The sequence below is a fragment of the Thunnus thynnus genome, chromosome 9, assembly GCF_963924715.1.
Source record: "Thunnus thynnus chromosome 9, fThuThy2.1, whole genome shotgun sequence".
In the NCBI taxonomy this organism is placed as follows: domain Eukaryota; kingdom Metazoa; phylum Chordata; class Actinopteri; order Scombriformes; family Scombridae; genus Thunnus; species Thunnus thynnus.
The window spans coordinates 21,583,680-21,608,642 of record NC_089525.1 but is presented as its reverse complement, the minus strand read 5'-3'; the positions used below and the strand labels follow the sequence as shown (position 1 = coordinate 21,608,642).

Below are 24,963 nucleotides of genomic sequence, written 5' to 3'. Positions count from 1 at the left end.
ATTTGAAATACAGTATAAATGTTGGGACACAGTGTGTTTACCTCTACTGAAATCTTTTCTGAATGTCAAGCAGCACTAAATGAGGCTCTATTGTATGTAGAAACGACATGTATGCTCGCTGAATCTTTTAGACATATCTATAGTCTCCATGCATGCTCAGCAGCTGCCATGCATTAATGTGCAGCTTGCTTAGTATGCACTATAAGCTCTGGAAAGGCTCCCTGTCACTGGTGATGTGTTCCTTAATGGATGAGGAGTTGATTTACATTTCCAAAGGTATGTGCATAGGCTACAGCAGCGCATGAATATCTGCTGGAAATGGCAGTAAACATGGCTGTTTTTGTTTTTTGTAGAATTTCAGGGCAGCTTCGACTACACAGATGTAGAATACACAAACAAGGGGTTGACATGAAGTAAAATAGTTGAAAAAATGTGAATAAAGCATCTGTGCTCAAGAATTTCTGTTGAGTAAGCAGGAGACTGTTCCTTTCTGATCAGAGCATCCCATTTGCATTTAACTATTGTGTGTTGGCTTGTTGATGTTTCTACTAGGTTGTGTCACTCCTTGTGCTGAACTGAGAGGATGAATGTCAACCTTACATTTCACTCCATTATAACAATTGTACACTGTATTTAACTTGTATCTGTTATTCTCCACCTTTTTCACAACCACACACTAGCGGCACTGGCAGTCTGGGTTGGTCCAGCACTTGGTTCCAGACTGGACTACAACTTTTGGGTGAATTGCCATCACACTTTGTACATACATTCATGTTCCCCAGAGGATGAAGCCCTCTGATCTTAGTGATCCCCTAACTTTTCCTTTAGCACCATGTGAGGTTGTCATTTTTGTTTTTCAGTGAAATGTCTTGACAACAAAAGGATTGTCATGAAATTTGTTACAGATGTTCAAGTTCCCTAGAAGAAACAGTCTCATGACCTTGGTGATCATCTGACTTTTCATCTCGTGCCACGAGCAGGTTGAAATTCTCACTTTTTCATTTATCTTCACTCCTACAAGATTGGTTGGCACCAGACATTCATTGCTCCCAGATGATTTATCCTGCTGACTTTGATGATTCCCTAACTTTTCCTCTAACACCATGAGGTTGTTGTTTTTTGTTTTTTAGTGAAATGTCTTGACGACAAAAGTATTGTCATGAAATTTGGTAGAGATATTCACCAGCAGGTTGAAGTTCTCACTTTTCCATTTAAGTATCTTCACCCCTACAAGATTGCTTGGCACCAGACATTCATTGCTCCCAGACAATTTATCCTGCTGACTTTGATGATCCCCTGACTACTTGTAGTGCCACATGAGGTTCGCATTTGTGGTTTTGAGTAAAAGGTCTCTACAATTACTGGATGGATTGTTATAACTTTGGTAACTTTCCATCTAGCACCATCATGTGCCTTATTTTTTAGAGCTAATTAGCATATATTGTTGCATGTTGGCACACTAAACTGACTGGTGATCATGGTAAACATGCTAAACATCTGCATATTGACATTGTCATTGTGACCACGTGTCTAAGTACAGCCTCACAGAGCCCCTATATGACTGTTAACCCTTTAATTTGCTTTTTTCATTTCCCAAAAAAGATTTGAGACACACCGTGTTTTCTTAAAATAAGATTTTTAATATTACTTATTATCATAAAGATATATTTACACACTTTACAGAAATAGAAAATAAAAACACAAAGCTACGCATGAAAGGAAAAAATAAAATAAGTACTCCAAGAGCTAAAGCTTATCTTTTATAAATTAGAAACCAAAAGTTCAAATATGTACACAGTATTTCAACCATTTCTGATACACTTGTTTTATTTATTTATTTATGTCATTTATTTTTGCCCAGTTCAACATCAAAACAGAGACAGGGACTGTACATTTGGCCTGGTGAGTAATATGAGCACACACCATAAACAGAATATAAGTTTCAGGAGTAATACATTGTCTTTCAAATGGTATCTGCTTGAGACCTAATAACACTGTTGCGATGGCGTGTAAAGCCTGCAGACTGCATCTCTCCTCAGATTGTTCTGAATGTAGCTGATTTTGGAAACAGTGGTTATATAGATGGAGAATGTGTCACAATCAAGGCAGGAGGGGCCTGTGCTATTCTGGGTGTAGGAAGTCTCATTTTGAGGCTCCAAGATTATGACAGATCATAGCCATTTCCCATGGGAGATAAAATCTAGTTATCCTTTGGATTGCCCAGCCGGTGGAAAAGTGTGAATGCATTGGATTGAATATCAGCCACTTGATCCTGCAGACACCCACTCTGAAGGCCAACATGATACAGTTTGATGGGCTTAGAGATTCACAAGGTAAAATCATGGAATGTGTTTAGTGTGCCAACTCTGTTTCCATTTCCACAATGAGTGAAATGTTTGGTTCAGTGTAACTTTAAAGGAATTGTATCCGGTAGAGAACTGAGAGTATAGAATGACAATAGGATAAATAACATAAAAACCTTGTGTTTTTTGTGATCTTTTAGTGCAGGGGTTGTGTCTATAGCTATTGGGAAACAGAGACCAATGGCTAAGCTAATATTCTATAACCTGCTGCTAGCTTATTCTCGTCTCCACCAGTAACACAAATCTATCTCTCTGCTCATCCCCACTTCTTAAACACTCCCAGCCAAATGCATTTGGACAAAAAGAACTAAACACAAAGGGGCAAGTTCTCAGAACAAACATTTTTTTTTCTACCAGGAAAACATGCTAACAAGTGCATAGGAACATTACTCAGGCCTTGTGATGGTCACAGAGAAGAGGAACTGGAGAGGAAACATTGAGAGGATAGGAATCGTTTCTCTTGTGTAAGCCTTGCTGGAAAAGACCATTAAGGAAAATGGTTTTGCTCCCCGAGCATAATGTATTGGTTTACCATTTCAGTTTGAGCCTGGACGTGCTTGTCCTTCCACACCACAAGGCCCATTAACCTGATGTGCAGGGGAGGGCTGTGGGCTATGATCTACAAGAAAAGAATGCCTGAAAGCTTTCACGTGTCCACGACATATTGTGCTGCAGACTACTTTTCTATTTTGTTACATCCACAAAAGATACAGCTTTTCACACTGTATTCAAAAAGTAAGCTTTGGACAACCAGCTAGACAAGAATCAGACAAAGAAATTGTCACAATACACTGGAAAACCATTCCATACCAAGAGACTCTTGTTTTCAGGGTGTATTTTTCCAGCAGCATAATGGAATTGCAAAAGTGCAGCCTTGCGAACCCATACAGAGAAGTCTTGGAGCAAAGCCACGTCTATTTGTTGGGACTAGTTGACACCGGAGGCTTTGGATCAGTGGGATATTTGGCTTTGATTTTTGGATTCAACTGATAACCAGACAAAGGTTCAAAGGGTACTTTACATAAACATTGGTTTGCTCTGGTCTCTGAAAGGGCAGCATGGCTGGTGCAGATGGTGAGGATACATTCATGAAGAACAGTGCGGATACAGACGTTGCTCGGCTCCGTAACAATAACTTCTGAGATGGGGAAATATTGATTTGAACCCCTTTTCATGACCCAGTCTACTTCCAGCATCCCAACTCCTGCGGCTCAGAACTTCCATCCCCAGCTCATATCTTCCTACTATCTTCCCCAATAATACATGAGACATCCTGAGAAAAGCTGTCTCATACCCAAGGAGCATTAATGAAATCTACATCTCTGTCTGAGAGGGTATGAAAAAATAATGGTGGAACTGAAATTATTACTCTTCACAGTGCCCTAGGATTTAATACATTTTTAATCAAGGTGAGCTTGGCTGGGTGGATTACCACTGTGATTTTAGATGCTCTCTTAATAAAAGCTTCTCATGCTGGGACTGAGAAGACTCTGCATTTTATTATAATATTTGCATGAGACATGGCGAGAGGGAAAGAGTGTTGGAAATCTAGTTTAACCAGCCAGTCGCTTATCTGGTCAAAACTGCCTTGAATAAGGGTGTTTGCTGATTGTAATGTTGTGTATTTAAAATCAGGTTTAAATCCGAATGAAAAAAAAATTAGGAAGTTGCTACGCACACCTAATACACAACAAACGACTGGAAGGTGGCTGCTCTACAGGTTAATATGTTACATGGTTACACACTGAATCAGCAGGGGTTTGGGGATCGGAAAGGGGGAAGGGTGTGGTTTCAGTCTAAGCCAATTTAACAATGAGCTCAGACTAAGTGGCCCCGGCCAGCCTTGGGGAGATCCATCTGAAAAAGATTAACTCTAGGATTTAATGAGCGTAATGATCAAAGCCACGACCACCTGTGCTGTGGAAGGGCAGACTAGAAAGGCAACTGTACCCAACATAATGTAGGGAAAGGATCTGGAAAATGACTGAATCTGGATACATGGCTATATTGGTGTATACATAGAGGGAGAGTAAAGATACAGTATACGAAAATATGCTCATATAAGCTTTAAATGTACTGTATGTTTGTGTTTTTGTTAAATAAATGCGCAAAATAGACTGCTCTAGTACAAGCCTCTATCACAGCACCCTGAGAAAAAAAGAAATAAAACTACTTAAACACAGAAATAAACATAAACAGTAATATAATATATTCCAGTATGATGGAAAGGCATAGCATTTCGTCAGTGAAAGATATCGGTCACAGGGTCAAACCAGCCTTATGCTGAATATTAACACAGCCAGAGCACTAGTGGTAGGCTGATCATGGTGGCATTTTAACTGAGCTGATGCTTGCTGTGATGTTTGTCTGTTTTGTTTTTTTTTTTGGTCTAATTTAACTCCTCCGTGCTAACATTGTCTCACGTGTGTTTTCTGTTTGCAGAAATTTAAAATGCATAATGTGTCAGTGTATCAAGACTTCAAACAAGAGGTAATGTGTTTCTCATTTCTCCCTAACCCTTTCATTCTTTCGTTCCTGGCAGCATTGTGGAGAAGGTTATTATTTGGCACTTCATTAAAAGGCAAGGTGGCCTGTCGGTGGAGCAGACCGCCCCTGCCAGTTAACAGTCGTGTAGAGCAGCTGCGCAGGGCAGCAGTGTGGTGAGAAGGCTGGGGATTGGGGACAGGATTGGGATTGGGATTTGGGGTCAAAGGACTCATCCAAGGTGGGACATGTTACAGTAACCTTGAGCGCATCAGTAAACCCCCCAAGGTGTTAATGAGTTCAGAAACACCAAAATAGCTTTGGATTAAAGAATCTCCTAAATGAAGGAATTATTCTGTCACTTAAATAGATTGTTTTGACAATATGTGCTCTCTATTCAGTCCAACTTTACTTTGCATGTGGACGCACTCATTAGGAGGTACAAAGCACCATTAATAATGATAATTAAGCAAAGTCATGATGTTGTTTAGATGTAACGCTCTTGCTTTTCCATATTAAACATGAAACATTTGATTCCTTTTCGCAGCAGACATCCAGAGTATCAAGTGAACTTAATGTTTGCTATTGTCAACTATTAAAACTGACACTGCCCTTCCGCATGATTAGAGCCCTCTCCCACTAGTAAAGCCACTAAGTAGCTACACAGCAATGAAACTAGCGGCTGCAGTAACCTTGAATCTGAGAGATGGGAAAACTACACTGTGGAGAAGTGACAGATGCTTTAAGACTCAGATTGTTTTGACCGGGCTCCCTCTCCACCACATGTCATGCAAAGTGTTTGAGACACACAGGGAGACTGCTATGATTGGGCTCTATTAAGCAAATGATAGGAAAAAAAAACACTTGGGAGAAGACAGAGATAGATAAGTAGTTAGGGAGTGAGAGAAGGAGAGAGACAGAGAAATAGAATCTGATAGCTCGGGCTAAATACCTCCCACCCCCCTTCCCTGCCCCCAATTCCTCCTAGAGCTGAGGGTGAGCGGCTTGTCCTGATTTTTTGTGGACAGAGTTGCTTGAAGAACCAGCAGGTGCTATGGACATCACTCTTCAGGCTGGGCAAGCGTAGGCCCTTCGTTGCAAGGCCCCCCAAGGCAAAGGAAGAGCATAGAAATCAGAACCTGGGGGAGGGCGCTCAAAGCAGTGCCTGCAAAACAAGAAAATAACACAGGAAAGTGCCGTCAGCGTGTGTTTTTTTTGTTTCCTAAAAAACATTTCATGAGTCATGCAGACAATTTCAATTTCCTCCCCAATAAGGGTGCCCCTCTAGGCATCTCTACTGTTATCTTGCACCAGAACAACTATAAACAGTGGACATGGACATGTTCCAACCAGATATCACGATCTTTGATAGAAAAGTGAGGCAGGGGAAAAGAAAAACAATTGTATATCTCACTGTGATTCACAAGCCCAACATTATACTACAATCGGGGTACTGGCTCACTCCTTGTCAATGGGAAAATCTTTTATCTTCCTTCGCCTTTTATCTTGTCCTGTCTTGTGATAATTTCCAGAGATTTCACGTGAGTAGTGCAAACCTTGTTGCATGACAACAAGGTTCATTCACCGATAAGAGTCTGCTCTTGTTTCGAGATGGCATATTTCTGAAGTCATGTAATGCCCGGAGAACTGATGTATGTATATCTAATCTCCATTGAGTTATATTGCTGTTTGTTGTTCTGTCTTTTGTGCTGTTTGGGTCTGCAGGATGATCTCAGTGTAGCAGCTCCTTGAAGTCATGGTGTGTCACAGAGGGAGTGTATGGGAGGAGTTGCAGACCTGCTCTACATTTTTTCTGATGGAAAACTCTTTGGAAGACTCATTCACCGAGTTTTCTCACACTGAGGGTCTCAAGGGGCTTTTGTAAATTGCCTGCGGCTTTAAATCTGTAATATCCTGTCGTCTTTTAGACTGTCACTGGCATGGCTTAGATCCAAGAGTTGTAATAGCACATTCGGATCTGAGTCTACTCAGATGCTCAAGAGGATGACCGGGGTCGCCATCTTTCTTCTTGGAGTCCCTCACATCTGGAATGTGTAATGATGAAAAGGCAAACTTTGCCTCAGGTGTCTTAGAGAATAAAAGATGAGCTGCTTTTGACACTGAAATGGGGAGATGTTGCTAAATAGGATGGGCACTGTCACATCCAACATTGTTCTTAATCTCTACTTAAACAGAGCAGCAGTTAGGTTTAGGCCAGTAATGGCGTATCCACATTCAGTCTGTCTGCCTATGAGTCTCACCGGTCCTCAGCTGGGTGTCTCCACTGAAGTCTAGCTTTGATCATAAAACTTTGTGTTTGAGCGAAACAAAATGCATCACCAGCTGCTTCCAGAGGTGTTTTTCCTATCATCAGAAGTAGAGCAGAGCCTTTTTCAAGTTGATGTGTTGTCAGATCGACTTGATGGATGGATTGACGCTAGATATCAGGCCTTGTGGAGAATTAATTCCTCCAGTCAGATAGCATCCTGCCTTGGAAAAAAGAACTAACTCAGAAGACTTTTTGGAATCATTTACTGTGGTCGTTGATTCCTCTTAAATGCTGCTAATGCAAAGCCTGATTCACACGCTTGTCAGGTTGGGGTAAACTGGCATGCAATGGTATGCACAGAAATCCTTGAACGAGATGAACTTTGAGCCGGAGAGGGAAGTGAACAAGAAAGGGAAATCATCAGCATGTTGTGGTTTAAGAGGTGTTTGCGGAGACAGCATTGTGACTCACTGAGCCGTTCACTTTTACAGAGCTTCACAACTTCCTGAAGCTCCCCTTATTGTGTGGCCGGCACTCTGGCACCGAACACAAGCACTGACCACTCAACTCGCAGAGAGGATTCTCACATTTTATTGGCAGTCCGAGGAAATTTGGAGGACTCATGTTGTCCTTCAAGTGCACACTGCCCTGGCTTGGCCCTTACTCATTGTTTTCCCCTTTGTGCTGCTGCTTCTTAAGTCCCGTTTGGGAAACGAGAATGAGCTCAAAAGAAGTCCAAAAACACAAAAAGCAACATTGATCCATAATTCACCATAGATTGTAAAACCTTAGAGAAAAGAGTTTCCAAACTTCTTTGGCTTTGATCCCTTTTTCTTAAAACTGATTAACCATGCCTTGACACTCTCTGGCTGCAGCTTCGTCTCACTACGGCTTTAATTTATGGCGGCCCTTTGCAGGTCAGTGTTGTATGGTTGGCACCTCCTGCAGGGATATTGTGTCTTGTCGAGTTTCCCTGTCTGTCACAGCGTCTGGGAGAGACATGTGAATGGCTCCTGTGCTTCTTAATGCACGGACATAATTGTACTGCTGTTGCCTTTCATTCACTGAGACATGCTAACATTAGTAAGTGCTTAGACAGTTTTAATCTGTATATACTGTAAATTTGATCATGCTGTTTAATTGGCGGTTGTATGTTTTAGTTTCTCAATGTCGCTTGATCTGTTTTTGCTGAAATACAGTGTTTGTTTTGGTTCAGCATAGAAAATCAAACTGTGAAAAGGTGATAAGTAAAATATTATCTCTGATTTTGGATGAAAGAGTTTTCACATGAAGGATTGTTTTACTTGACAGTGAGTTAAACATTCCTTCATGCAAAGAGGCTGAGCTGGGAAACCCAACTCTGAAATGTATTATCTTTGGTAAAAGGTTTAAATTGACTTAATCAGATGGAAAGAAAAGATTTATTTCAGCTGAATTGACTGAAAGGTTATGTTTCTAGTTATAACCGTCTCCCATATGAGGAAATAAATGACGCAGCCTTAAAAACAACCTAAGAAGGCAGGCTAAAGTCCAATAATCTGTTAAGACATGCACTTTTTCCAAAGCCAACAATAACATCCTTGTAGTGGGGTTGAGTCTAGCTGTGATGGTCCATAACAGATTTTCCAGTATTCCTAGAAGAGTTTTACTTTCCCATTCATCATCAAAAACATCCGAAATGTTTCTGCCAAGTAATTCAGGACTCAACATCATTCCTTTTAAAAATTCCTCTAAGTAATTGTATTTCCCCACTAGTCAGCAGCTATGATTTAATATAACGGGAAATGTTTTTGCTCCTTTTCTCTCGAGAAATGTGCAGCTCTGACCCGACAGAAACTCTGAGAGAAAGTTGGTCAGTTAGCCAAACACAGCAAATATAGGCGCATAATTTTACTGCCCTTTACTGCCTGACACTGACTGTTTTACTACAGGTTTGATGGCACGCTCTGCCAACAAAACCTAACGAGCGTCTTCTCACCCCCGACTGTTAGAAACTCACCTTGCTCTAGAATGGCATGGGCCCCTTGTGGGAAAGACGGGGCCGTGGGCGTCTCCTCTTCCAGCCGGCTGGTCTGTGGGTCTGACCGCCCCTCGCAGGGTTTTGCTGGACCAGCTTTCTCACCGTAGCCGCCTCTTCCAGCTCTCTGCCATGCTCCGTGGAGGCCATGGGACCTGGAGAACACACACACGAAGGGGAGAACAATTAGATCCCAGAAAATGGCCTCTTCAGCCTCCTCTCACCCAAAGTATCACATTTTGATTATGAGTTAAGTCCATCCGTGCCTGAAGAAAATGCAAAATCCTAAGAGGGATTACAGAGGTAATGGATGAGGAAACAAGAGACATGTACAGATAACTATGTATGTGTGTGTGTGGGCCTCTTAAAGCCCACCCAGCATTGTAGTTCATCAAGTCAGTATGGTGCACCCAAAGCCCAGCAGATAGTCTTAGTCCTGGCTGAAGCAGGAAACCCAAACCCTTCCTTGTGTCTCATGTCTCTGTCACTCTCCCTCAAGATTACAAACACCACGCAGCACCAGACCTTGCAGAGGTGCATCCTGTCTCGGTGTTTGATCCAAGATTAGAGATGAGCTTAATAGCTATGTGTGTGTGTGTGTGTGTCTGTCAGAGAATGTGTGTGAATATCTTAGGTGTGTGTGAACATGTGCATGTGTGTGTTTGAGAGTGATCCCAGATGTTCTCAGTCATCTCTCAATAAGTGTGGCCTGATCCCCTTAAGCCCCTCTTTTCCAAACGGTTAGGTCCACCTCAAGTGTCTCTATAACCTTTGGGCCAATCATAAACTGAGAGACCCCCTCTTGGAGAACCAGAGATCTGGCCAGAGAATGTTTTGCAGCACTTGTAATGGGAGATTTCACATGGGTGATCTTTCACACTATTCCAAGTTTTTTAGTCCAATGAAATCTGAGTAAAAACAGAGCAGGATTTTTTTTATTTGGTCCTGTCAAAGTGATTAAATATCTCAGTGACCAGGTATTGTTGGTGTTACTTATATAGCGATCCATTTTTAATTTTAATGAACAATTGAATGTACGTAATCATTCATTACTCTCATAAACAATCTAAATTACTGAAATGGAGCTGTGTAGATGTGATTAAAGAGGTACTTTGTTATTTAGTATTGCACTTTAGTAAAGTTGAGGGACTCACAAGAGAGATTTACAAAAGAGTGTAGCAGAGGAAGAGATATAATGACTCACTGGATCCTGCACTCCCCATAATGGAACTCAAAAGCGTTATTTTTTATGCTGCATTCACGCTATGTCACGGACTTTTGAGTGTCATCTGGTAACTCGGAGGTTTTATGATATCTAAGTTGTGTTGGATCAGGGTTTAAAATACTGTGTATTGGCAAAATTACATTATATCCATTAAATTTAAGTTTAATTACATTGAACAACAGACTTAAACGCAAGGTATCCAAGTTTGCTTGGTTTTCAGCCACTTCCGTATTATCAAGTCGGGTATATAAAAGCTTTCAGAAAAATCCCAGTTTCCCAGTTGTAATTATGACTTGGAGGTTGATGTGAACACTGTTCACAAGTCGAAAACTTGTAATTATGGTAACTTCAATATGTCATGAACGCGGCATTGATTACCCTTTTTAGACCACCCTATTATGCAACTGTACAGGTCGAGTAGTATTCATGGTGTTGAGTAAACTGATCCTTACGTGCAACAATCACTTTCCCAAATTCATATAATGTTCCCCGATCCTTTCTGCATTTCTAAAACTTCCTCAGAGCCAAATGGCCACCTTTTGTCAAGAGGAACTACAAATTCCCATTTGGCATTTTCTGTCAAAGCTGATTGCCATCACTCATCTGGGGTTATGACATCCTAGTCTCCTCTCTTCAGAGACACTGACACCATCTTTAGTCTTAGAATGACCTTTTTTTGGGTTTACGAGGTCTTGGGTGAGGATGCAGCTTAAGATAAATCACCCAGTTGACTGCAGAGGTGGGGAGAAGCAGCAAGTTTACTGAATACAGCATTTGAGCAGCTTACAAAAGCTATGATGATGCTAGGCTCCCTGGTCCCTTAAAGTTATTTTCAGCAATTTTAGTTCAATATATTTATGTGTGGCAGAGTGGTGATATCTCTGGTGGTTATATGAACAAGGCACAGCTGTGACCCTATGAACGTGGACTGATTGAGACTTTAAAAAACTGCCTCTAAAACCTGCCTACTGCGTAAAAAACCACTTCAGCTTCTCTAACAGCCAAGATCAATTTGTTTGAATAGAGGGCAGCTTTCTTCAAGAGCAGACTTCAAAATGTCATTAGAAGCAAGGCAACGTTTCTCTGTAGCCTTTCTTAATTAACGACCTTCAGCTGTGGCATATTGAAGGAAATTTTAAAAGAACAACTTCCACTGAAATGGAGGAAACAGAGAAGGGTTTCTAGCTTTCAGCTTTCAACAATGGTGAACTGCATGACTGAGCTAGACAGCTTGTTGAATGTTTTGAATGTATATCCCTGAAACGCCAGACATCTCAAGTTCCATTTCCACACTAATCTTCTTCTGCGAGCACATTACACACTATATTTGTGGGCGAACACTGGGCTAATTCATTTGCAGCAGGGAAAAGTCTCTGTTGCATATTTCCGCATCCAAAGCCCATCTTTGCCCCTAGGAGCACTAATCTGCACATTATCCTTTTGTTATTGTTCCAGATACAGAGTGAATGAGCGACGTTCACACATTCTGAAGGCATTCAGCTCATTTCTTTCAAATCCAAGGGGTTGAATGTTAATACACTCTGTGTTTGAGTAGATTTTGAGGCTAACAGAAGTATTATGAGGAGGCCCTGCTTCCCTTTCGCCCCTAAAAACACCCTTAGCATTAAGAGGTAGAATACACAGAAACACAAGGCTGTAGACTAGCAGTTTGCTAGAACTAGTTCATACAATGCTGCATTCGTTGGACCACGTTTTGAAGACAAAAGTTGTTTTAGCTGTTACGAACAGTCACGCTTTCGGTCAGTATATCTTCAAACATATTCACATTTGCACACATGAGAAAGTGACAGAAGTAATTGTGTGAAGAAAAGAAAAGAAAAGAGAACAGAAAAGTTAAAATCCTGAAAACTGTCTCCTCTCTGCACCTGACCAATTGCTGCGTTAAAAGTTACCAAATCCAACGTTAGAAAGATGTGGAGGGGTAAAGGGTTTCAGATACTATTCGACGATTTGACAACCGCTGCGTTAAAGCACACTGACACCTTCAATGTCTTACAGTGATACCCGCTGTAAATACTATGTTACACAACGCCCAACTGCAGCTGATCTTTGAGCGACGGTGCCGCAAATACATACATGGAGTCGCACTTGGCCGCTACACACACATACACACACACACACACACTGCAATGCGAGATGGTTAAGTAATTGTACTTCAGCTGACACAACTCATCTGCTGTTCCTCTCCAGGTGGCTCAGGCTGTTATAACTCAGGTCCATAATGAGACAATTTAGATGTCTCCTGCTATGGAAAGCTGTCAGCCACTGCTCTGCACCGAGATTTTGAAGGGAGAACATCTTGTGATTCTCCTGACAAATCTCAACCATCCAATCTGGCTACAGGATGGAAAAGTGTAATGAAAGCTGCTAAAAATAAGCTAGGCCCCAGTGATAACACTGGCAGTATAGATTAACTCTTGCAGCCTGTAGGGAGAGCATCACAATGTGACAGATATGACATACAGCAACAGCTAGCTTCATATCTCTACCCATCTGTAGTGGAATACGTATAGATTGAATGTGGCAGCATCTGTTGCATCAGGATAAGACCTTTTGATTGTTGCCATGGCAGGTCTATCATTGGATAATGCATATTTCATTTCCATAAACAAAGATATCTCAGCTATCTTATTGCTCTGAAATTGGATCCAGTCTCTGTAGTATCCCATTTGATCTTTTCCCATGAGACATTCCCATGTTTATGTTCAGCTGGTAAAACAGTAAAACGGTGGGATAACACACTGTATGTCTCACAACACTAAGCCTCTTATCTCTTCTTCTGATGACCTTGGAGCCCCTGGTTTTGCCCTCTTTCCACCAAATCTCAACACTTCTTTCCCCGGTTGGTAATTCCCCAATTAAAGTTTAATAAAGGGGGAATTTCAGGAATGCCTGGTTATTGCTGCTACTGGTTGCATGACTGCCTCCTTTTTAAAAAGAGGAAGAATAGGACAGGAGAGGTAGAGGCAGAGGCAGAGAAGAAAATAGTTGACAGTGTCACAAACTGGCCAGTCTCCAGACGAATGATGAATAGCTGGTTGGCTGCTCCCTAATTCCCCGCCCTAGTTTCACCACCACCTCCTAAGGTGATATCCGTTATGTTGTCTTTTTCAAATGGCCGGCGCTCTGTCTTATTATGGCCCAGCGGAAAGTGGAATACTGACAGCTTATCCCTGTTGAATCTGCAACAGTCCATCAGTGGAGCCTGGAGAGATATACATCTCCCAGCACTTGTCCATCCAGTCAGAGAAGAGAAATGGCTGTCCTCTGGTTTAATGCCAAGTTCATCAACTGCCCTCATAGCTGGCAAGAGCAAACTGTATATCACAGTGCTGTGTGTCAATGCAGGAACACAGACAGCATGGCAAATGGGCTAGAGCTGCTTATTAATAGTTGTAAAGCTGATTTGTGTGTATCGACTGCCAAAACGACCACATAACAAATGTCTGCACTTGTAAATGCAGCCGCAGCATAATGGTTTTTCTGCCACTAGGACGTAAGAGATTAAACTGTACCAGCATGTGAGTTTAACTACAGCAACAAGTACACAGAGGAAAGTGTTGCATCCAATGTAAACATGTACCAGTCAAGCATGGCCACCAAAATTTAATCCATGCTGTGTTTAATTTTCTCTGTGTCACCGCAAATTGATTTGCTGTCCTCTTGAATCTTATCTGTTTGTTTACTCGTCTTGCTCATCACTCTCAGTCACACTGATTATGAATCAATTGTGTGCAATCTCATTGATCCATTGTCACGGTTGGCTGAGCATCTCAAAAACATTTCATACCTCCTCTGTGTTTGTTTTTTTGTTTGTTTTGTTTTTACTGTTCCTACATCACTTATCTGACACTTCGGCAACACAAATATTGCTCACTGCGGTTGTATCTTGATGTGTAAACAAACAGCTGCCGGAGTGGGGACAGGTCGGTACTGGACCGAGAGGAGAAGAGAGGAGTTAGCTGTATGAGCCCACAGTGTTTTTCTACTTCATCTTGCGGCATCAAAAACATTGTAAATGAACAAAGTAGTTTATTACACATATGATTGTGCTTGTGGCAAAGCTCTATGGTCAGTTAGTTGGTCCACCACTTTGGTCCAGACTGTAATATGTCAACAACTATTGGCTGGATTACCAGTAGATAGATAGATCAGCATCAGCTGTACTTTGCGTTTAATGCTAATTAAAAAACATTTGCATGCTAACATGCTAAACTAAGATGGTACCTACTAAACATCAGCATATTAGTATGCTGGTCAGGGCACAGAATTAGCACCAACCACCAGTCAATTAATGGTAAAATATGCAAGTGGCTGGTAGATTTTTTTCACTCACCAGCATTTGAACATTCATAAGCTATTTGGCCGGTGGACAAAAAAGTTAATTTTGTACCCTGATGCTGGTGTTACCGCTTGCACAACTGTACAGTCTCACAGAGCTGCTAACGTGGCTGCAGACTTTTTTCTGTCTGTATTGAGATTCTCTCTCTGTTAGCAGTATAATTGGATTAAATCAGAAACTAAGTCACAGGTCTTGCCCTCTCTTCCCAATAAAATGTCTTATTAACATGCCCTAAACACTATTAATAAAGCATTCCTCAACAACATATTCTAATATAATGGTGGATTGGATTTCTATTGCAAAAACAAACACGGCACTATTACTAATATTTGCTTGACATGCACAGCATCATATAAAGACAGCAACATTATTTGTGTGTAAATCAGAGGTAGTTGTAGCATATTATGTGCGTGTGTAATCCTTATGGGTAACAAAACAATATTTGTGTTAGCGGGAGAGAGGAAGAATAAATACCCTGGTGTGTGTAGCCATGGTTATTACCATGACGTTGGAGGAGCAGGCCTGCTGTCTCCTTCGTGTGCCTCCCTCCTTCATTCACTAAAAGCAGAGGAGTAGCTTTAGCTAATGAATCCCTCCATAGCATGCCATTACCACAGACATACTAACCCACACAACCAGACTGAGACATGTCATGGGCAAAAATGCTTCCCACTGCATAAGCACATTAGAGGATCAGGATTATTTAGCCAAGGATGAGATGTGTTAATTGTGCCAAACATTCTCTTAACCTAGAATAAGCCCCAGCACTGCTATAGCATCGCACTGGGGATTTGTTAGCTGCCTGATAGCCTCCCCACACATTCATCCAGCACATATGGAATGGTGCCTAACCAAGGAGGCAGTCCCTTGTTGTTCAGCTTTCACAATCCAACATTTAGTGTCGGAAATTCTGCTTATCGCATGCCTACCAGTAAGTCTGGGCCTTGGCAGAAACTGGTACCAATTGCTTGCCGACTTTCAGACCACGTTACCATGGCAGCCACCATGAAAGGCGCTCAGTTTGGAGCAAAAAAGAATGACATTGTCAGCTGAAATCGACCAGGTTCTCAATTTACAGACATTGTTGCACACAGTCTGAATTCATGACCAGCCCTCTGACTGTGCGTGTGATGTTTTTAACCTCCTCTGGGGGCCACCGCTCTTGGCCTCTGAGTGTTCGTCTCAGGGGGGGGTTTGTTTTGGTCGTGAGCACTTTCTTTTATTTCTGTCGGGGACTGTTTGATATGCAGCATTGTTGTACTGTGATAATGCTAGGCTTGTGGCTGAGCTGAAGGCTGGCTTTGTCTTTACAAACTCCTATGAGGAAACCAAAGTGCATGAAAAGTTGCTCCCATTAGTGCAGCTTTTTTACCCTGCCCTAAAAGCAACCCCCCACTCTCACTGAGGGCTCAGAACAAATTAAAAACAAACTGCGCAGCCCACTAGTTTCTGGCTTTCTGCAGATGTCCCTTTGAGTCAGTCAGCTGCCTGTGAAGTGTGGTGCTATATGCTCCTGAATTAGAGAGTGTATGAAATGATGAGGTGTGAGACTGCGTACTCTGCTATGATCAGTGCGTACTCCGCTATGATCAGAGCGCTGTGAGTTCAAAGGGCCGGCAGCAGTATTGAGCCAGCTAATGAAGCCACTGACTCCCCTCACCACTTGACTGCCTGTTGGTTTATTCACAATCCCACTCAAGTTGGAGGGGTGAATTTGTGGCTACAAGGTTACTGCAGGTTGGAGCCTACTGAACATGAGCAGTTAGAGAGGGAAACACAAAATAACCTCTTCGAAACTTTCCTCCAGGACTGTCAGAAAGGTTGAGGGCAGGAAAAGGAGAGATGCTGCTGTTGCTGTTTTCTGTGAACAGTAGCAGGCTGAATTTATGCGCATGGCAGGTACAGTAGGTAGGTGAGGCTACCAACCGTTGCCCTAATCTCCAGAGATTGCATGTCAAGGGCAAAGGGATTCTCCAACCATCCGTTTCCATGGGCACGCTAATCAGATGTGAAACACAGCCCCTCCCCTCTCCTGTGTCATCACTCCCCCCATGCTGTGAACCTGCGTGCTTTCTCCCATTTGAGATGTGGGAGAAAGAGAGAAACAGAAAGAGGGAGAAAAACGTCACTGCGCAGGGTTCACTGCAGCTCCGGATGCCTGAGGGGACCATCGCCTCTCCCCACAGCATATACAGAACTATTAAAGGAAAATAGCAGCAACATTGCATCAGACTCTATTACCTCTCAACCAAACTAAAGAATATAAAACAATGGCTCCGACACTTAAAGATAAACTGGATAGATTAATTCACACGGTTTATTATCACCTGCAGTAACTATTTTAGTGATACTGGTATGTTGTGAAATGTATGCTTAATCACATGCAAAATAATGAAACTGATGTTTAATGCGATGAGATCTGTTCCATTGTTATCGCATTTCATTAGACAAAACTCTTCAAATATGTCAAATAAGACCTAACTAAATGATTTTGTTTGTTTTTAATGATATTTTGCTTGGAATCATACATTTTGACAGCAGACTTTTTAAAAAGTATAATACAAAATTACCATATTATCACAATACCCCTGAAAGCTGCAGTTAAATAACCTTTAAGGAAGCTTTTTAGTAGGTACAACATGGTGCTAGAGAGATTTAAATAGATTTGGAGTTTTGTAGCACAAACAACAATACTTTATAGCACAGACATAAATATGTCTATAATGATGATGGCTGATGTTTTTATTTAAAGATATAGACATATTTAAATACAGCTGAAGTGCATTTCTTTAAAATTTAATACTGTTTTGAATTGTCAGTAATTTTCACGGTTTGTATGGTACACTTTTAGGACTTTTATATATGTGTAGTGAAACATGTCTCTTAAATCATTGCTTTATTATTACTATACTGAGCAGATGTTCTGTAATAAAGTAGCACCTTTGGTTAAAGGTTCTGCAATGAAACTTAGGAAGCAACTCTGTCACACACATATAGTGAAGACATAAAATTCATAAAGATTTTTACTGACAGGTTCAGCTGCATGGTGCTGCAGGTGAGCTAAAGCTCAGTGTTTATTACTCCTCTGCGTCTACGAGATTTTCATCTACTGCTAGGATAAACTGTTTGGCTGATGTGGATGCATGTTTATGAATTCCATATATTGTTTTGTTCTTCTATTTTTATAAACATCTGTTCATGTTCAGGGGTCCTGAGTGCCGGGTGGCCTCTCCTCTACAGTGTGTTAGATAGAGGGACACAGCGAGGGGCCCTGTATGGATGCAGGAAACAGTCTGCGGGGAGATTCAGGCTATTAGTCGGTGGCAGATCATGTGATTGACCAGTATTTAAGTGTAGACCTGTATGTGTGAAATAGTCTCCCAGGGAAAATAACACTTGTGATCAAAGACACGACGATTGTGATGAATAATGCATGATTTCATAAATGAATGATTTGTGTGTTGTCACAGAAGGGACCCAGTTGTGTGGAAAATGGAAGAGATCCTGTGATTTCCGTTTTTCAAGCGTTTCATTTAAGACGAGAACATAAGGTACATGACAGTTGGAAACCGCATGAGGTGCACCACAATAGCTTATAATTCTCTGAGAACAAGGGGAGACACACACACATCCTGCTGCCTTAGGCTTTGAGTTTAGGCAGATCCCAGTGGGGGCATCACTAAATGAACCCTAAATCTCCTAAGTCCCTCTACACCATCCATAGCCCCAATCCAGTCTGCCATCTTCACAGCAATGAAATCCCTTTTCTGACTTAGAAGAGCCTAACAACAGCCAGCTGTGCAGCGCTTTTAGCTACATATGAAATCTCACTGATCCATGATGGCGCCTATGGAGGTTTGACGTTAATGGCGACAATACCCTAAACCATATTTATTTGATTCTCCTTTACTTCTACATAGCTTTTTAGCTGCTGAAGTATGAATTTCTACCACAAATGACATCTCTAAAGCAATATACAGAAGTCATATTTTTCCACTCAGGGTTTCTCCAAATTGAGCATGAAAGTAATTAAAGCACCTGCATTCCTAAAGACCACAGTATTTATTCTGCGGTCTGGCAGCCCATTAATAAAAATGTCCACTCAGATCTTGATCAGGAATCTGATCTGCCAGGACTACCACCATAAATGTAACACTTAATGTTCAAAAAGAGAGTCATAAATCACTTTAATATTGGACACTAGTGGAAAACAGGGCAGTTTTTGAAAAATATCTGGCTCTAATTAAGTTGTAAGGAGCACCCCGGGCCTGAGGATAGGGTCTGGTGATCACATGAGGGCTGGTTAACACAGGACCCCAACCCCCCCCACCCCTCAACCTCGTGCCTGAACCTCCAGGTTATGCCCTCAAAACTCTAAGGGGGGCCTGGACTGCACCAGACATATGCATAAGGAATCAAAATAGAGTCAGAATTCAATTTACAAGTAATTTAGCAGAACAGACGACTTATTTATGGCCAAGAAGTGTAATTTCCCCACATATGAAATCTGTAAAGGCGGACTAGATCACCAGCTGTGAGGTTTTAAATGTTTCTGTGAGTTCCTGCACCATAGAAAGCTTACACAACCTCTAAACTCCCAGATAGCCTCTCTTCCTGGCCGCCCTTTTATTTTTCTGTCCCTTGGCCTGTCTTTTACTCCCCTTTGCTTTTTTTCTCCCCTTCACTGCATTTGCTCTCAAGGGAAGATCTAAGTGAGTAGATTTATTCATTCAAAGGGTTCTGAATTACATTACAGCAGCCCAGCAGTCACATATGCCAAAGTCTTCAACAGCTGAGCTCTCCAGGGAGTGTTAGCCCAAAGGTTAGCCTTATATCCCTACCAAATGAGTTATGATTTTTCTCTAAATCTCTTCCTCAACTCCCACTCATTCCAGAGCAATTGTGAGTGCCATTCACCAAGCTCATGTTGGGTGATATTATACAGATGTGAAGTGGTTTATCACAAAAAGCCTCTTTAAAATTTCCTCATTGAAACCTCCAGCTACACTCAGTTTTATATTATGAACCCTAGTAGGGCTGGGAAATATGGATAAATCAGTGGTGGTACATGTATTTCTATATCATATTAACAGTATTTCATATATTTTGGCTAACCCATCAAATGAAATACCTGACAGATCAAAGTACTTGATCACATTGATGCAGAAATTATATATATATATATATAAATCCAATATTGCCATAAAACAGTCCCGCTCATTGATTTGCAACATTGCTTACAATGGTCTAATACATCCAGAGATATTAATTGTTTGCTACCATGGTATAATAGCATGGCAAAATCATTGACGGTTGACAAATTTATATCATCTCACCGTTTGTATTTTCAATCATCATCCACCCAACCCAGGCAAAATGGTTACATACTCTGTGAAACGTAGTTCTAGTGCTGCTATTTGGGCTCAGACACTGCAAATCACCAGGAAGATAACAAATCACTCTTTACTCGCGTCTCAAAACACATCTCAGGGACTGTTTTGTGTGCGTGTGTGTGTGTGTGTCTTGTCTGTAGCAGACAAACTACACTGATACTGCAGGCTGCCGGCTCTATTTCCTCGTAATGCTGCATGAAGAGGAAATCCAGGTTCTTCATGAAATGGATTTCATCTGACCCAGTGAGTGTGTGTTGTGTGTGTGTGTCATAAACCCAGCTGGTGTTCACAAGCTTCTGTGCCTCAAAAAAAAAAAAACAGGCTCTGTGATTCTCCATAATCCCGTAATAACCTTTCCACTGCTCCCCCTTTGACACAACTGTTTGCCCACTGTTATTATGTTATGCCTGGACATCTGGAAAAGTTTAGCAGCTTTTGTTCTCTCCCCGGCCACCATAATCACGTCCACAGGCACAAACACCTTCTATGCATTAGAAAACCCGATTATGATTTAAAGCTTCCTGGTTACGGTTGGTTTAGTGCTATAGATGTTGTTTAACAAAATAATCAGACCTAGCTAGGCACTATTTTATGCCTCTAGGTGCCTTAATGAGTGGCTGCAAGCGCTGTAGCCCTTCTCTTTTGGCTGTACTTTGAGCTGTAACACTCCGTTGAGCATCTGAGTGAAGCCGGCTACAGTACAGTATGCATGCATGCTGGTGCCACAGAGCAGCCAGCCCCAACAATACATCAAAGTTTAATATGGAATAATAGCACTGCTGACAGCTCTCATAAAATCGCCCCCTTCCCAAGCAGTCGATTTCTCTGCCAGATAATGGCTCTGATCTGGGCCTCGTGCCCCTCTCACGCTCGCAACCGCCTCACCTGTGCAACCCAGGCAGCACAATTACACCTTCTGTCTAAATGTGTGGCGTAGGTAGGTGTGTGCACATGTCTGAGCCAGCTGCTATTGTTTTTATCCTGTGCATCTCTAGGTGAAGATTGGCAGAGTGTTTCCACGGGGGAGAAAAATTGAGGCTTGATATCTCTACGAGACTGTGACAGACACAAGAGTGTTTTTGAGAATAAGGACTGTTTATAAGCCAGCCTGAAGAGTTACACAAGGAAGAAGAGTGATCGGCCTCGGGATGAATTATGGATACCACATGTCTAAAGCTGGAGCCCACTCTTGAGCCAGAGTGCTTTTCAAGGATGGGTAATTGAAGTGTGCTGCTAAAGGATGCTAATATTACAGAGAGAGGGCCACAGCTCTTTTTAGTGTACTGAATGAATATTGGAAGTAGCATTAGGCTGTTGAGGTGAATTGCCTGTTGCACCAGGAGTTGTTGCTAATATGCACATACATCCATAAATACAACCAAGACTCACACTCTTGCACACTTCCCCACCCTATATCGGTCAGATTCAGCCCTATATTCATCGCTTCCTGCAAGTACACACACATGCTCTCTCGGTCTCACTCTCTGTTTATCTCTCTTCTTTCTCAAACACACATGTACACACGCACAGATGCCTGAGAGAGAGAGAGAGAGAGAAAGCCTACTGAACTGGAAAAGCGTTTGTCTCAAGATGAAAGGCTTCACACCCACTGCCTACATGCAGAGGCTCTTCCGACACCTTCCCGCGACAGCGCATACTGTAGCAGAGGCTTGTGTTTAGCAGACACACTCCAGCTAGCATCCCTCCCCACACCCATCATCGCCGCAACACACTTGCATCCCTTCCTCTCTTTCAATCCCTTTCTCTCTCCCTCTCTGTCAATGGAGCTCTCATACTACAGTAGCAGCCAGGGAACAGAGAGGCACATAAGCGGCATGACTTGAACAACGTTGAGAAGGATAAGCTCCCATGAAAGCCTGAGGCACAGCAGCCTTGTTTTCCCCGACGCTGGTGTAGCACGGTGGGCTCTCAGGCGTGGAACATGCTTAGCCACACGCAGGGCGTGAAAAATGACACTGACCATGATGCTAGATAATTGCTTCCCATTTACTCATGTGCTGAGAGCCTCAGACAAAAATAGCATGTCGCTATAACGAATGTGCTGGGAAGCATGGGAACTGTGAATGCTGTGGCCATGGATCGATACAGAGTGGACAGCATCTTGCAAGCATAAAGTCTACACAGCATCTTACAACCACAACATACAGCCTATACAGCATTTTATCTTACTGTCTATATAATTAGGCCTTTATTTTCCAACATGTAGTGTACACAGCATCTTATAATTATAGTCTATGCAACATCTTATAATATACCATCTATATCCCATAACATGGAGTCTGATCTGCATCTTACACATACAGTATTACATATAAACACAGCCTGTGTGAGTATGTGTGTGTGTGTGTGTGTGTGTGTGTGTGTGTCTTCTAAGCCAGTGTAGTTGGTAGGTAGGTGATAATCCCAAGAATGGTCCAGACATTTACACAGGCCCAACTGTTGTTTTTTCACACCACAATGTTACCTGCATCACATCTGCAGACTGGCCATTGCTCTCCAAACTAAACCCCCCCAGCCACATTTCTCAAAACCCCTTTTGCTCCCATGAGCCATCAGAGAGAATATGTCCTGCCCCTGTATAATTGTCCCAAGTCAATGTTTTTGTTCCACATATTAGACATTTAAGGTCCATAGTGGCATTGATATCTAGTCCAACAATGGCCACAAAGACGCAGCAGCACTTTACGGAAATTTACTGTGACAAGGCATCAAGACTGAGCCCCTCAAGAGACGATCCATGCATCTGGGATCTGTGTTCCCCTCATTGATGCGTACAACAATTACAGTCCTCATTATCATCACCACAGGAGGCACACACACGCATATATAGGTGCTGTGTTGCCCTGCTGCACAATCAAAGTCATGTAATAATCATATAGCACTTGGGTCAGATGGAATACATCAAGCCATAAATTAATCAGATTCACTCCATTTGCCACTCCACCTTACAGAACATGTGCCATGCATATCTTACATTTCATAACAGCCACAACAGTCACTCATACATCCAGCTTATCTATCACTCAGGAGCAGCTCTACTCTCTCTCACACACACATGAATGTCCATCAATAAAAAACCTCTTAATATTTCATCTGCAAGTCACAGACTCTGCTTACATCAAGGTGAGACAGGGAGGAAAATGATACATCTTAAGCTAGAAAGCACATTCAAGTTTACCATAAAAGCCACGGCAGTACAATAGCATACAGTATAACCACTGCAGTGCAGTACTGTACACAACCAGGTGCTGATATTCCTGCCTTTTAGAGCCCACACAAGGCTAACCATGCTGGGTAACTGATCAACTACAGCTGCCTGCACGAGCAGAAGGCAAACAGGAGAGAAATAGAAAGCAGAAAGAGGTGACCGGCGACGGGGCTGGCCGCTCCTGTACTCACCAGCACTGGCAGAACACAGCAGAGACACCAAGAGCACAATCACCAGCGTCAGGATCTTCACATTCATTTCTGCACTCCCCTCTGGCTCTCCGCTAGTCACTCGCTGATATACTGTAGTGGTGTGTGTGTGTGTGTGTGTGTGTGTGGATGGGAGGGAGAGAGAGAGAGAGAGAGGGAGAGGGGGAGAGAGAGGGAGAGCAGCTGAGCGAGCAAGAAAGAGAAAGAGAGAGAGAGAGACTGTTTGCTCTCCTGTGTATGTGTATGTAAGAAGTGAGTGTGTCAATTTGTGGAAATGTGTATGTGGCTCCCTGACTGTGCCTGTGTATTTGTCTAAATGCGTATTTGTATATCAGTGTGTGACAGCGCCACTCCAAGACTGAAGGCACGTCTTTATCTGAGCTCTCCCACGGAGGTGTGTGTGTGTGTGTGTGTGTGTCTCCTCTTTTCTTGTGTCAGAGAAACGGCAGCATGAGCCAAGTTCAGTAGAGCTGTGAGTGTGCTGGAAGTCAGCTTGCAGGTCTGTCTGTCGGCGTGTGCGTGCGTGCCTGAGTGTGTGTACGAGTCCTGTTTGCCTTGGATAAAGAGGCTAGTTGGTCATGTGGCTTATGTATCATTGACTCTGTGGGTCACGGAAAAGCCCCCCTATTCCACCGTCAGCCACCCCTCTCCACCCCCTTTTCCACAAACATGCACACATGCAAGTGCACACAGCTGAAGGAAAGAGAGGGCTGGGAGGTGGCAGAGGGAGGGAGCGAAGGGGGTGAAGGAGGAGGAGTAGGGAGGTGAAGGGTGGGGGGATGTATGCAGGTTTATGATAATACCCAAACAGATGCTCTTGTTGAAAACTCTTTGAATTGCAAACAGGGCCGCTTGCCAGGAATCCAGGAATCAAAATACCAGCTTATGAGGGGAAGTAGATGAAAGAAGGGAAGGTGTGAGATGAGGTTCATGCTTTCCTGCTTTTGTATCTAAGCCAGCTGTAAAGACCTTTCTTCCTCACACTATTCTTTACCCACAGTGGCACTGGCGGCCCATTTCACTAAAGGTATGGCTTAAATCATTCGCGCCGTTTGAAGTTAGCGTCCGTGACACTGGGAGTAGTCACAGGAAAAAACTTATCAGACTCTGCCCGATCCCTCCACTCGCACTATTTGTTTCGCAGCCCCTTAGCGCCTTTGTTTTATTTTGTTATACCGATTATATTCTTTCCACTAACAAAAGCCACAAGAAGACCACCACCCTACACAGCTAGAAAATACGTCAACATATTTTTTTTTTCATTTGTTTATCAGACAATAAACAGGAAAGGTTGCATTTCTTGCTCTGAATTGTGAGAACTGTATGCAGGCACTAGAACTACAACAAGTTTTCTTATCGCGGTTAGCCATAGAGCAACATCAAGGCGACAAGTTTCTGCATCCCCCTCTTG

At 42.4% G+C, this 24,963-nt stretch overlaps 1 protein-coding gene across 1 annotated transcript; it reads right to left on the bottom strand.

Moving 5' to 3' along the window:
- Window positions 1–1,861: 1,861 nt before the first annotated feature.
- Window positions 1,862–24,104, bottom strand: apln (apelin). Its single transcript, XM_067599677.1, has 3 exons — window positions 23,535–24,104; window positions 9,116–9,288; window positions 1,862–6,012 (listed from the first exon to the last, which is right to left on the bottom strand). Exons 1-2 carry the CDS (start codon window positions 23,599–23,601, stop codon window positions 9,122–9,124), a joined length of 234 nt encoding a protein of 77 aa, XP_067455778.1. The 5' UTR covers window positions 23,602–24,104; the 3' UTR covers window positions 1,862–6,012; window positions 9,116–9,121.
- Window positions 24,105–24,963: the final 859 nt, after the last annotated feature.